The 14,734-nt window shown below is 42.0% G+C and overlaps 1 protein-coding gene across 1 annotated transcript; it reads right to left on the bottom strand.

Annotated features, from left to right (window-relative positions):
• Positions 1-2,177: 2,177 nt before the first annotated feature.
• LOC127757831 (ent-sandaracopimara-8(14),15-diene synthase, chloroplastic-like) lies at positions 2,178-14,491 on the bottom strand. Its single transcript, XM_052283416.1, is given in 14 exon segments — positions 2,178-2,768; positions 3,068-3,209; positions 3,332-3,547; positions 3,690-3,785; positions 3,880-3,992; positions 4,282-4,493; positions 4,586-4,683; positions 4,801-4,921; positions 5,848-6,065; positions 10,068-10,248; positions 10,908-11,132; positions 11,135-11,192; positions 12,443-12,501; positions 14,380-14,491. Coding segments are annotated over 14 exon segments (2,442 nt in total).
• Positions 14,492-14,734: the final 243 nt, after the last annotated feature.

The raw sequence follows: 14,734 nt of genomic DNA on the forward strand, positions 1-14,734 counted from the left end.
TTCGGTCGATATGGTGACTTGCCGGGGTCCATAATTTTGAAACGAAATTGCAATCACAGATCTCTTGCATTTTCTTCCTCTCCCCTATGGGGTGGCGAGGGCGAGTGGCAGGTCAAGCTGTCAAGGCAAACCAGAGACCCTTTGCTGGAGCGTTCGTGCAAGGGATATGTGATCCTCGAGTGGTGAATGTCAAAGATCTATATAAGTGCACACGGATCCAAGACTAGGAACGACGGAGATCCATAAGCAGCACCGGTCGCGACTTGCGAGCATGCGGGGTGCCAACAACCCCAAGCGGCAAAGGTCGACAACGAGTTGGAGTCGCACATTCTATGCTTGCCAATCCGGAGTCGCGGAACTCTATTCATACACTGTCAACCTTTGAACCATCATCGCCAACCTCGATCCAACTCCATCAACCTCTCTCTCTCTCTCTCTCTCTCTCTCTCTCTCTCTATTCCCCCATCGATTTTGACTCGTGTCACTTATCTTCTCTGATGCACGATTTGGAAGAGGAGCAAAGAGCGAGGAGAAATTGTGGGATGGTGGGGATCCTGAGTAATGGAGCCCATTGTCAGTCAATAGTGGTAGTAGACTCACATCCACCACCACTTTCATCTTTTAATGTAGTATAGATCATGGGTCTACCTATATGTTTGGAAGTCATCGACCAAACGTCATTGACAGCGATAACAGGAGGGACATAGACAGAGCCAAGGTGGATGGACCATGGCCCTGATCCTGCCAGCAGGGTCCATTGACAACTCCATCCAACGAGCTCCAACTCCGTCTACATCACAGCGAGTTATAGGTCTGATACAGCCACCAGCTCCCCTTGTTCACCTGCAACCTGCCATCGCCACTGTGAACTGCGTCTAGTGGACATGGTCTTGGCTTCCGGTCACACATAGAATGAAGCCGCCACCTACCTGTTCGTCCTAGCAATGTTCCATGCCTCGCAATGTGCACTATCGACCCATCGCTTGATGCGCTTTCCTGGATCGATGGTGACCTCCACCTATCTTGCATCCTCCTTAGCCTTCTACCGGTGTCTTTGTTTCCTTCGCTGCACACACCCACTGTGCACTGCCTGCCATGGCATGCGGCCCCCATGCTGGTAAGGCCATGCTAGACGTGAGGTCATTGAGTACTAGTCCACCTACGGGATGAAGCTGGGGTGGGAGAGACCAAGGATGCGATTCCCAAAGATCAGACCAGGCCTCCGCTGCTACTGTTGTGATTTGCTCGCCGTCGATGCCTCCATCCAACGAGCTCCGCCTTCGCCTCCATGACAATGAGCTCCGGCAGCCACAATGCTGCTAAGCGTGGTGTGGTCGGAGGAAAAATAGGAATCAAGGCCGAGCTGAGAATTTGTCTACCTTGCCTCCCTCCTCTCCTCCTGGGTGTCCACTAACCACCGCTTTCACATTGGTTGACATCCCCCAACTGTTGATGCCGCCTTCATTGTCAGCGCTGAAAGCTTAAGGATGCATGCGAGTCAGAGACAGGGCCACCCCACCCTACTTCTCTCTCCATGATGTGGCTCTCGATCTCTGCCATCGTCATCCATCTCTGCCTCCTCCTGACCCCGACTTCCCCATGCTCTCCTTCACTGGTAGTCATGGCCGGTGGTGACTGCGCTAGGGCTGCTCCCCTTCCCTCTCTAGGAGCTGATGGAGCCACCGGAAGGAGAGAGGGAAAGGAGGGAGGGATAGAAGAGGGTAGGAAGAAGATGAGAAGAAAAGAGGAAGCCGATGACATGTGGATCCCACCTTCTAACTTAGCGAGTCAACCGTGGCATCTTTTATCTATTGTTCATTTATTATATGATATTATCTACAATACCTTAAATCTGTATCTTCACCCCTCTCTATATGTGTTAGAAATAGGTTATGACTCATAATCGACTGTATATGCCAATATGTTTTTTTCATATGGTTGTACCAAAAGCCATATCTCATAAGTTCTTATGAAATTTTTTTTCCATCAAAATTTCTCCTTAATTTCCAAGGTTTAAGACATCATAAGTGCATGCAATTATTTTTTAAGTACAAGATGGACTCTCACATGCACTCACTTCCATACACAGAGTCTAGTACATGTCTAAAGATATTGGGGACCTAGGCATACTAAAAATGCAAATAACCTCATGTACACAAACCAATCTAGGTGGTCGTTCATGAGGACAACGTTTCTGGAGAAGATGCAGGAGGTATCAACCTCAGTGGATTGAGAATCACTGCCCTTGCCGAGCTCATCATCTCCTTAGGTGTGAGGTAGGTGTCATCTTCACGGTAGAAGTAGAACACAATCTTACACATCTCCCAAAAGCGATCCTTACATGGACGAGGAATAGGGCCACCCTCGCTAAACACCAAACTCCGCATCTCCACCATGGATGACTCGGCGTCACTATTTACCATATCCTTGGCTGCCTCAATGGACTCTGGCGAGGTGTTGCCGCTGTCAATGAGAGCGCGCAGCAAGACGCTGTTCACCTTCCCCGCCAGGATCTCCTTCCTGTATGTCTGGGAGTCGTTCTGCAGGCGGCCGATGACGTTGGTCAAATTGAGCAGCTGAGTATATTCATGACTCTTGACATCCTCCTCCGACAGTTTCAGCCCAAGAAAGTATAATGGTGGACAGACGAAGGAGACAAACGCTACAGACACCTCAGCATTTGACATGTACTCCTCCATTGTCGCTGGGATGTACATGGTTGCGGTCCAATCTGCCTTGACCATCATGGCCTTCGCTGAGCTCACCAACTGCATGCACGTACGTATACATATCTTAATTTAATTAGGGCATAGTAAAATGAATTAATCATGATCTACAGTCAGCAATAAAAACGATTTAAGCCATTGATTTATGAATTCCACTGTATTACCGGCAAAACTTTTCTTTTTTACTATTAGTAGTTGAGGAAGTAGCAGTATAAATATATATAGTTCATTAAATAAAAAAGAATATGAAATATCCATATTGATTCTAGTATGAGCCGATCAATACCACTAAAAATTACCTATATAGGAAAGGAGGAAGACACATAGATTTCAAAACTTACATCCTCCACTAGCTGATCCATGATGCTGCGATTTTGTTTCAATACGGCCTTTTCCCCAATCTGCTTGTACGTGTTGTACACCGCATAGAACACAATCTCTACATTCTTGGAGCAAAACCCAATCTCAGCATGGTTATCCCACCTAACATTAAGTAATGTATCATCAACAACATCATATATATATATATATATATATATATATATATATATATATATATATATATATAGGGTTTATGTGGGAGAATGTTTGATTGTTGTATGTACTTCTCAATCAGCCGCAATGTAGTTCTCTCTTCTCTTGATGTTTCAGGACAGTTGAAGAAGTCATCATACACAGTTACCAGCAGGCTGGTCTGGCTAAGTACCATTCGGGCATCGGCAAGCTCAGGAGCGAACATGGTGGCAGTAGAGATGAAATTGACGATCAATGGCATCACTCTTGCGAACTTCAGCTCATCTAGCCTGCACTGTTTAACCCAACTGCAACAAACTCACATGTGCACACCATATTAGCAACCAGTGTTAAAAAACAACATTTAGTTTGTCTTCTTGGTATGGATTATATATATATATATATATATATATATATGAATATCGGTGATTAGATGCATATCTACCACACCTCTCAAAATACTTGAGTTCTTGCTGGTAAACAGACTGGCTGGAATGGAAGTAGTCAACAGCCAAAGCTAGAATTTCTTCGTTTGAGTGGGAGCCACTGATCAATGTACAATATGGTTGCAATTAATCATACTATTACATGTAAAGCAAGAACAATAGGTATACTTTGGCTGAGACGATGGTATTGTTACCAGTATCCAGATTTCAGAACCTTGGAACCCTCGACCTTGAATTGTTCGATATTTCTCCTGTGCTCTAATCGGTCCAAGGTGGAATGGAGGGGAAATTTAAGCACATATTCCACCTGAAACATGTATTGACTCATTTTGCTGATACAAGTACAATTTAAGAGTACTACACAAGTATGGTGTGTAGGGGCAGACACAAGCCTAGCGCAATTAGGGGTCGAGTCCTACATACGTTTGTCTCCACTTTGATTGTGTGAAAGTACGTACTATTAAAATATTGGAGAGATACAGGATGTTTCTCTTTCTCTAGTTTTCAGCAATTTCTAGCTCCTGGATGTGTGCATCACTAGCTAGTCCGTGCAAAGATTAGGAGTAATCCTCTAAAAAAAAGTTTAGGAGTTATACCTCTGACTGTGCTGATGTTGATAACTTGTTGGACAATAATTGTTGCTTCAATAGTTTAGCTGACCAAGTACCAACATTTTCGAGGACCAAATCCTCACATGAGAAACGGATTTGTGAAGTTTTGAACAACTCCAACAAAGTCTTAGTATCATTGAGATATTCATGAATTGAATCATCAAAGCTGGATTGTTCAGAAAAATGAGCCATTTCATCTGCCCCAACAGTTCCATGCATGTAGATGATTATAATTTTGAAATCAAATGAATACAGACAATAATCTAGGGTGATGTTCAAATTTCAGTACCTGAGGTGATGTCATAGCCATGAGTACGAAGGAGGCGAAATGCCATTGCACATGTTGGTATGTCCAGCATCACCTCCTCCTCATTGTGCAGCCAGCTCCTGCAAACAAAATAAAAATCAAGATAAAATGAATTGGTACAAAACGCATAAAAATTATTTGCACTCGATATATCCTGTTTGGAAGGTAAAGCAAAATGTCTTATGAGTTGCTGCCACCTGTATGTCGTGTCCAATATGTCTCTTATCTCACGTGCAAATTTCTGAGAGATCCCTGTCCTTTCAAGAGCATCCACAGTGCAAAGCTGGGAGTATATGTTTTGCGGATACATTGCTGGGACTGAGGACAAACAGAAAACACTTCTTCCGATTAGAAGTCTCATATCTGCTAGCAGCATGGCCGGCATTTTTTTTTATCACTAGTTTGGATATACAAGAAATGGTTTTACTATACTAAGGTAATTGGAGATAATATTTTTTAATTAGAAATACTACTATGCAACATTGTACCGTGCAAGGGATGCTATGAGTTACAAAAACCGAAGTTGTATGTATTTCTCATCCTTCCTCGGTTTCTCGCCCCCGACGCGTTGACCCAATCCCCCATATCATTAATACAGTGGATTTGTTTTCCCCTTTTCTTTTGATTTGTTTTGGATTTTTGGTTCTTCTTTTCTTTTTAACCACGAACCTTTTGTGATATTCATCTGAACTGATTAATACCTAGGTATTATGAATAGTAAATATGGATACTAGGTTTGTTAACCATGGGTATCATGTATTCATGTCATAGGTACCAGTCCAGTTCTCTCATACCAATAAACACTATGTCTGCTATAAGTATCTACTCCCTTCGTATTTTAATGTATGACGCCGTTGACTTTTTGAGCAACGTTTGACCATTCTTTTTATTCAATTTTTTTGTGAAAATATGAAAATGTTTATGTCATGCTTGAAGAACATTTGATGATGAATCAAGTCACAATAAAATAAATGATAATTACATAAATTTTTTGAATAAAACGAACGGTCAAACGTTAGACAAAAAGTCAACGGCGTCATACATTAAAATATGGAGGTAATACTATCTTGTGATCAGATACCTAGATATTGAAAATATCGGTATTATCATCAGTACCTGGCAGATATCATACTAGTGCACGCAAGTATCATTAGGGAGGTAACAAACAGTAGCTACCGGTACCACTCTGAAAACTATAAAATATCTCTCTCTCTATATATATATAGATAGTAGACAGTGCGCACCTGGGCCGCCAAACTTGTTCGTAAGTGAATCTAAATAATTGAGTGTCCTGTCATTGAAGCTATGGATTGCTGCAGCTGCCGTTGTCGAAGGCGAGTTGAACAATGATCCATTTTTCCTTTGGTATGCCATTACCTGATCCCAATCTTGAAGGTTCCCGAACCCTTCCGCCACATATGCCATGAAGGCTTTCCTTGCTGAAATTGTTCCACCGGCATCCCTGATTACAAAGTAAACAAAACTTAACTTAAAAGCTAGATAATATGTGCAGATAGGTCAATCTATCCTGTTCTGAAGTGTCCAGTGTGCGGAGAGGACAAAACCTGATTGATTCTTGAACATAGTAGCCTATGGTACTACAATAAGTTTTACTCCCTCCGTATTTTAATGTATGATGCCGTTGACTTTTCAATCAATGTTTGACCATTCGTTTTATTCAAAAATTTTGTGCAAATATAAAAATATTTATGTCCAGCTTAAAGAATATTTGAAGACGAATCAAGTCACAACTAAATAAATGATAGTTATATAAATTTTTTGAATAAGACGAATGGTTAAACGTTGGACAAAGAGTCAATAGCGTCATACATTAAAATATAGAGGTAGTACTAATTAAGTTCTGGTCTTTCTGAGGTCCTATTCCTTTCATCCACAAATATAAGAGATTCTAGTGAAAGTAATAGCTAGCTGGTATTAATGGAGGAACGCTAATTTCATAGTAAAGAATTTTATTCACAACCACCCCTTCATATGGACACCATAGAAATGTATATGTTGAGTCCAGATTTTTTTACTCTAACCTAATTTGTAATTGTTAAATAATACAGCTCCCACAATCATGGATACAATAAGAACTATGCATCAATGGGTGGAGAAAACCCAGCCAAACCCACCATATTAATTTTATGGCGTACAGTTTAAACATGCTTAATTCGGATTTGGCCGGTTCGAGTGAAACCGTAGATGAACACCCTTAGGTATCTTTATAAAATAGGAAAAAATCCGAATTACCCCTCAGTTTACAATCTATGTCCAGGTCCTTAGTGTTGTGGCCGTCCGAGATGTTGAGACGAGATAACTAATGATAGTGGTGTGGAGGTGACCCTGCAAGCTAGAGGCGGTGGCGGCGGCTACCATGAAGTTGGGGACCCACAGCGCCGGCGATGGGATATGCCCCCTCTCCCTGCGTTGTGGCTAGATGCACCACCAGCAGCCCCGAGCACTAAGTCCACCCGTCACCCCCGGTTGCACAATCACCTGTCACTGCTGGTCGCATGCCCTAAACCTCCACCGTTGCCCCTGACGAGAGCTCGAGACCTGCCTCTGTTACACTCCCGGTGTGAGCTTGAGTTCGGCCACCGCCTGCTACCTCCACTATCCTCCACAAGGGGCGCTTGAGTTCAGGCTCCTCCGCCGCCTCTGACCACCACCTTCACGGATGGGCGGATGGGCCGCCATGCTGCGTCACATCTTCCTCACCACCTCTTCCTCCATGAGTCTCTCTATCATCGTCTCCTACATCGGTGATGACTGACAAGGCTCTCCACCATCTCCGACCGGTGCCGTCGTCATCACCTCCTTCGCCCGAACCACCGGCTACATCATGGCCCTTTCGGCCATTGTCAACTATGCCCCTTGGATTTACCTAGTTGACTCGGCCGCGCTTCCCCATTTCTTCCATGCTGCTGGGAAATGGCCCCACCTCATCGAAGCCTAGCAAGAGGGGTGTAGTAATGGCTAAGACTTCACCACGTCGGAGTCCGCATCGCCTCCCAAGGTTGATCTGTGGAAGAGGGATGGTGACAGCTGAGGCCCCACCTCGTCGGAGTCCACGTTGCCTCCCGTGGTTGATCCTGGGGAAGATGGGGGGGTGGGGGGGCAGTGGTTGAGACCACACCTCATCAGAGTCCACGGTGCCTCCCGAGGTCGATCCAGAGGAAGAGGGTCAATGGTGGCTAACATCTACATCACCAAAGCCCATGTTGCCAGGCAAACCTGGTGAAGAGGGGTGGCAGCGACTGAGCACCCCTTGCTGTTGTTGCTTGCCGGGGTCGAGCCAGGGAGGAGAGGAAAAAAAAGATGCACTAAAAAGTGTGGCCCATCGATTTTGATAGTTTTGTGCTTATTGGACCGCCACATATGCACCACGTAGGCCGAAAACCGCTCCGCATGAGTGGGGGGGGGGGGGGAGGGGTTAATTCATCCATTGTCCAAATTTGAGAGTTCAGGGTGTCAAATATCTGTTATTGGGTTTATGGTATTCCAAATGATCGCAACAGTTTAGGGGCAATTTAGATTTTTTTTCCTATTATATTCAAAATTATGACAGTGAAGTAGGTATAATTCAATATTTCGTTCAAGAAAGGCCGAACAAATCCTGTCAGTGGGCCATTGAAACTCCCTGACCGACCGACTTATTTGCAGCTGTTACTTAGGTGTAGGTTAATTGCTTTACTGTGTTGGCCATGCATGGGTGTGGCTATTATGTTATACTCCCTCCATCTATTTTTGATAGTCATATTTCATCTTGACACACAGACAATGATAAGTGATTCTACTTATCATCCATTTAAACATGCTACTAGTCATTTCTCGTAAACAAACGATTCATTAATATTTATATTTCTCGATGTCCATGCAACCAATCTTGTGTGAAAGAATGGAGAGTCATGCATTAAATCCAAGAAAGTCATTAAGATGATAGGTTGTTGGATTGAAATATGCCTATCAAAAATAGATTTTTCAGATTTGGAAATATGACTATCAAAAGTAGATGGAGGGAGTACAAAGGAAGTATATATAAGTTTTGGCTTCTGTAGCAATGTATAAACTAATATATAAAAAGCTTCTACTTAAGCTTAAAATTTTCATGTACAGATTGTTCAAAACAGACCATGAGAGACTTCTATGTAAAGTGCAGAAACTCGAGGGCCGTCCATAGGGGCATGCAGCCAGCGTGCCCGCACAGGCCCCCAATTTTCAGGGGCTCCTTAGGCCCAAAACTTTACTGATATGTCCATTGTGTTTCGGTTTGAACCTTCAAACTTTCTACTAAGTATAACTAGAATACTACTAGGAAGAAACTAAGATCATCTCAATTCGAAAAGAAAAGAATATATGTGGGTTATATCTTTTCTCTTTCTCTTGCTATTTATGTTTCCCAATGTAATTAGCTAGATAGTAGCATGAGATCCGAAGTGTTCGCATGCACATGTACACCCATTGTTTGGCACCATTAATCTGTAACAAGATTTGCTCCCGACTCCCGTGATCCAAAACTAACGAGAGTAGCTATACAATATATATTCGAAATGTTTTGGTGTAAAATATTATTACATTGAAACTATTCTAGTATTACTACAGGGTAATTTATATTTAAATTATATGCCATTATCTAAAAAAATTAAAATTGTATGTAACAGATGTGAACTCGCGCTCGGCTAGCTGGCTAGCGAAGCTTAATTACTCTCATGTAGTCTCAGGTTTCACTCCTCTGGCAGGCACGTCGGTTGGTTTTTATATCCTCTCCACACGTATCTCGAGGCGATCCAAAATCCGCAAATTCAGTTGTTTGAGACATTTGATTGATTTAGGAAAAACTCTAAATACTCACTCCGTTTCATATTATAAATCGTTTGACTATTTTTCTTGTCAAACTTTGTTAAGTTTGACTAAGTTTATAGAAAAATTAGCAATGTTTAAAATATTAAATTAGTTTTATTAAATTTAACATTAAATATATTTTGACAATATGTTTATTTTGTGTTAAAAATTTTGTTTTGAATTTTTTTCTTTCGCTTATAAATGAATTTTAATATAATATTAGTATAGCGATGTATAGCATCGCTATACTATAACCGATGGTTGACGATACGTAAAAATACTATATTAATTATTCAACCCCATTTATTTAAGCTTCTAAATACCCAAAACCACTATCCAAAACCACCTTAGGTGGTAATTTGAACATTATCAATAAGTTTAGAGTGTTGGTTGTTCGGTTTTAATGTTTATGTGCAAGATGAACTTTCTGTGAAGAGTTTAGGGGGCTATATGGACTTTTACTTTTATTTAATTAGTACATCCCAACATGATGTTGTGTTGAGTCTAATAATTTCACTCTTCTACAATTTCACACATGTAAATTAAAAACTAATTAAAAGAAGTGGCACAATATAAATTTCAGAACTGAATCCTAAATAATTTTATTTTATTGGCTAACCTTTCCAATTCAATCTTCCGGAGATGAAAAATCTCATCAATATCTGTTTGCCAAACAGGTAATTGCAAACCCATACCAGAGGCAAGGGTAATTAAACCAGAAAATGTAATGTTAAAACCCACAGGAGCAATATTTTGAACATCCATCGCAACGGAGAAATTTCTTCCAACAAAATTTAGACCTGTCAGCATCATAAAGTTATGTCGTTATAAAATGTCTCATCATCAAACACGAAGGTACGTTGAAAGGACTAGCAGCATCGATAGTGCAGTTTTCTACACCCTCCGTTTAGAAAATAATTTAACGAAACTAACTTCTAAGAATATATATTGTGTCCAAATCGATCTATATATTCTCACAAGTTGGCGTAGAGGAGTACTGTTATAAATATTTGACATTTCAGATGGGGCTATAGTCAAACTTTTTTAACATTGGCTATAAGTAAATTAAAGTATAAAAAATGGTGTGCATAGATTTGTCCCAAAATTAATGTTAGGGCCCGCTTGTATCGTGAATGGAAAACAAAAGTAATAGAAAAAACACATGATTGTAACATGAATGAAAGTGTAAAATACATGATTGAAAAACACATGAAAAATAATAAAATGGCCATTTGATAGGATCACATAAAAACACAGAAATTTAATAAGAGATAAAAGACTCAAAGAAAACTTCCCATGAGGTTATATCACAATACTATAAAATTTCTTTACAAATTCTTTCATTCAAAGCTGCCAACTTATTCTAACATAAGCTTGCAATCATAATGTCCTTCGAATCTGTGATAAGAGAATCAAATCTTATATATTATTTTAACTAGAAGTAGTAGTTAAATTTTACCTCTCCTGATGTGATATGAGCCTGCATTCCACTTCTTGAGTGCGACAACACATGCCAATGTAGACAAGAGAATATCTTTGTTAACTGATAAACTTGATGAGTTTATACCCCAAGATCCATCGTCATGTTGGTTTTGCAGAATCCACTCAATACACTGCGGATAACATGGAGCTTGAGAAGAACTACGCTCTGGCACCATAGCCACCCATGCTGTGTCATATAACATGGTGATAATTCAATTCTCTGCAACTGTTTTCTTATCTTAGCTTGGAGTTCCTTGCTGTGCTGCAATATTACATCAGAATAATAAACTCAACCAAGGAATCAGTGTACATAATGACATTGCATACATATCACATTCTATTCCGAAATTTCTAAATACGAGTGATACCTTTTTTTACAAGGACATAAATGCATGATGTTGTTGCTAAGGCTAACCGAGGGAGGGAGGGGAGGGGGGAGGGGCAGACCTTCCACCCGGCGAAAGAATGCTACAGTAAATTCCCTTTTCCCGACCCCTCTTCCCTCTTCGATTCTGGCAGTTCTCCATTGGCGTCGAATGGATGGAGGGTCAGGCTTCCTCTTCTCGTAGTGTAGTGTAGTTTAGTTTTAGTTTTTTACTTTACTGTTCTCAAGTCCTCCTGTAGTGTCGAGCTTGGCTCGCTTTAGGGTTTATGGTCGTTATTATCTGACGGCGACAACTTTTAGTTTGGAGGCTGTCGATCTGTCGTCTAGAGATGTCGAATCAGAGATTTTGACATAGAGCACCATCAATATTTGGTTTAGTCTGGTGAAGCACATAGAGAATCTACAGCTCAACTACAAACCTCGAATTGTGCTATTTCCGTGGAGGCAACCGAAAAGACCACCGAATTTTGAAGCGGTGTGCACGCCGTCAATAGAGACCAATGGATGGAATCATCACAGCAATGCCTCTGCTCCCTGTCGATTCCATCTATTTTCGCTGCATGGATTTACAAGGAGGATAGCTTGCCTAGTTCAGTTATCTTCACCTTTCAAAGGGATACGCTCTGCTTGTTCTGTTTATACTGCTTTGTAAGGTGATGTACTGGGGGATTTGTGCCCCCCTAAACTCTGTTTTAATCTATAATGACAGTATTTTAATTTTTCAACAAAAAGGGGGGGGGGGGAGGGGGGGGGGGGCAGATCCATCGCCCGACAACGCTGAACCGCAGCTTGGGCCAGTCAGTTAGACCCGCAATAGAATTTGAATGTTTTTTATTCTTAGATTAGAAACAACATTTTCTCACATCAAACACTTAATTAGTAAGATTTGTTCCAGTTTCTAAAACTTGTCTATATCCGCGTGCCCGCCACTGAGGCTAACCTTAACCACCTAAAAACTTTCGAATCGATTTTCTTCAACGGTTTTAATAGAATCATGTACTCATTTAACTATTTACAGATTCGTTGATACGAACTAGCAATAGTCAAATTAGAATGATCAAGCAGATTTCCATGTAGGGCGCAAGTAGCGATAATGCATGAAAGCCACGAAATGGATTAGTTCTTACCATGACTTGCAGGCTCTGTACATTTCCTCCGACTTCCCCCTTCTCAACACCTCCTACCGCTTTGGAAACAAAACGAAAATAACTGAGATACGTTGCCAAAACCAATCCAATCATAAATTCAGAACTAGATTATGGAGCATCAATATATAATAGCAGAAAATTAATTTATATATTATATAAGCGCTGCTACTAGTACCAATCGTTAATTCAATAATGAAAAATTAAAAGATCTGAATGACCCCTGAACGCCTCGACCGAATTACCCCTCTAAACTAAAATATAAGATATTTATACCCTCAACTATTCATATGAGACAAATAGCTCCTATGAGCACTATTTTGGGCGGTTTTGATATAAGCTAGCACACATGGCCACAACATGGCAGTACTAGTCAGCTAAGTGAATAGAAAAAGATCCACGGGCCCACCTGTCATATATCCCCCTAAACCCATCATCCCTCACCCTTGCTCTTTCTCTCTTTCTATGCGATGGGTTATGCCAGGAGAAGGTGGCCGGCATTGCCGGTTAGAGTAGGCAGCGGACGGGCGAATCAACATAAAGATCACCTTAGCACACAACATGGACAAAGAGTCACGCCGCCTCCTCCTAATCAGCATCACAAGCATGCTACCGCATCACAGCTTTTCCACTGCATGCGCTTGCCGATGAGGAGGGCGTTGCCTAGGAGGGGCTTGTACCCCTCAGCTCCCCTTATTCCCAAGTGACGGTGCCGAGAAAGGACTTAGAGTGACTTGTGTGGGACAAATATGCACGGGGCAGCGAACGGTGTTAGAGGCGGAACAGTAGCGGTGGTTGGTGGTGGCAACATCACAGCCACGGATCCACCCATCGCAGAGCAAACTTGATCTCTCGACAATGAACTGAGGTCGGATCCACACCTCCTCCTCTTGGTTGGCTTGGGCTTCGGAGGCAGTTCGCCTCCATGGACCTCAGTGAGTGGGCTCAAGCTTTGGTGCTGTCTAGATCGATGGCACCACTCTGATCGAGACCCATCCCCATCGACCAGCTGTACCTCTTCCTGCGGCCATTGGCTATGCCTCTCCTGGACCTCCTCCCACTCCCTCCCTAGCCTTCTGTTCGAGGCGCCGCCCCGTCAAATCGATAGCTGGCAGCGCCAAATTGAGGAGAGGCCAGTAGGCATCGAGCTCATCGTTGTCGCTGCCAAGGAGCTCGTTCCTACATGGAGATGGTGGATCCGCGTCAACCTTTTTGTTGAGGCAGTTGGGCAGATGGCATGTAGCGGTGAGCATCTAAAGCCCAAGCATGCTCGGAAGAGGGGAAGAAAGGAAGAGGAAGGCGAGTAGGCTACGGCGTCCCACCACCCTCTATCAGTGGGTTCCTCCTCTTAGGGGTTCACCGCACAGAGGAGAAGGAGAGATTTGTCAGTGGAGTATGGGTGGCGGTCAGCTAGTCGATTCCGAGTTGTTGGTGGAGAGCGAGGCATTGAGGGTGTGGAAAAAAGCATCACCGACAACAAGCCCCGCCTGATTTTTATGGAGTATTTGTTTTTCTGACTGATGCCACGTGTGTGCAACATAAGCTGAAAACTACATAGGATTGAGTTAGGGGTAATTTGTCTGGATTTAAGAACTCAGGTGTAAAATGTCTAGTATTTGAATTCAAAGGGGATAATTCGAACTAGCGCAATATTTTAGGGGTATTCGAACTTTTTGTTTAAATAATTTTACTCCATGCTAGAAATATATTCCTTGGGTAGCAGGCATGGCTGGTGCAATTATTTTCTCACAATTTAGTAAGCATTGAAATAACTATCTGCAACTAATAATTTAGGATAATTTGGTCATTTAAGATAATTTGTCTCCTGTCTCTACTACTCCACATTATAGAATGACTAGTATAGGAGAGAGGGACTAGTTCATGCCAAGTAACATCAATCCCAATAAAAACTATTGTACCTCTAGTGATCATAGGAGGATGTCCTTTGCTCATCTGCTTTGGCAGCATCCCATAGGAATGGAGTGAAATTCTTGGGATTTGGCCCATGGAGCATATGGAACTCGGTAGCATCGTAGTTGCCTGCACCATACAATATGTGTGAGCTAATTAATTAACAAAGAAAACAAGGTCAGATGGAAATATGGTATATGGATGAGAGTCTATGCATCTACCTGTACATACGTACTCGATCCATCCACATCCCAATTTAATATTATCTCCTAAGAATATTTTAGATCTTTTCAAATTGATCATCTCTAACCGGCATCTACTCGTTTATTTGTTGAAAATTAAACGGCAGCATTGCATCGTTTA

The sequence above is a fragment of the Oryza glaberrima genome, chromosome 12 (genome assembly GCF_000147395.1).
Source record: "Oryza glaberrima chromosome 12, OglaRS2, whole genome shotgun sequence".
Classification (NCBI taxonomy): Eukaryota; Viridiplantae; Streptophyta; class Magnoliopsida; order Poales; family Poaceae; genus Oryza; species Oryza glaberrima.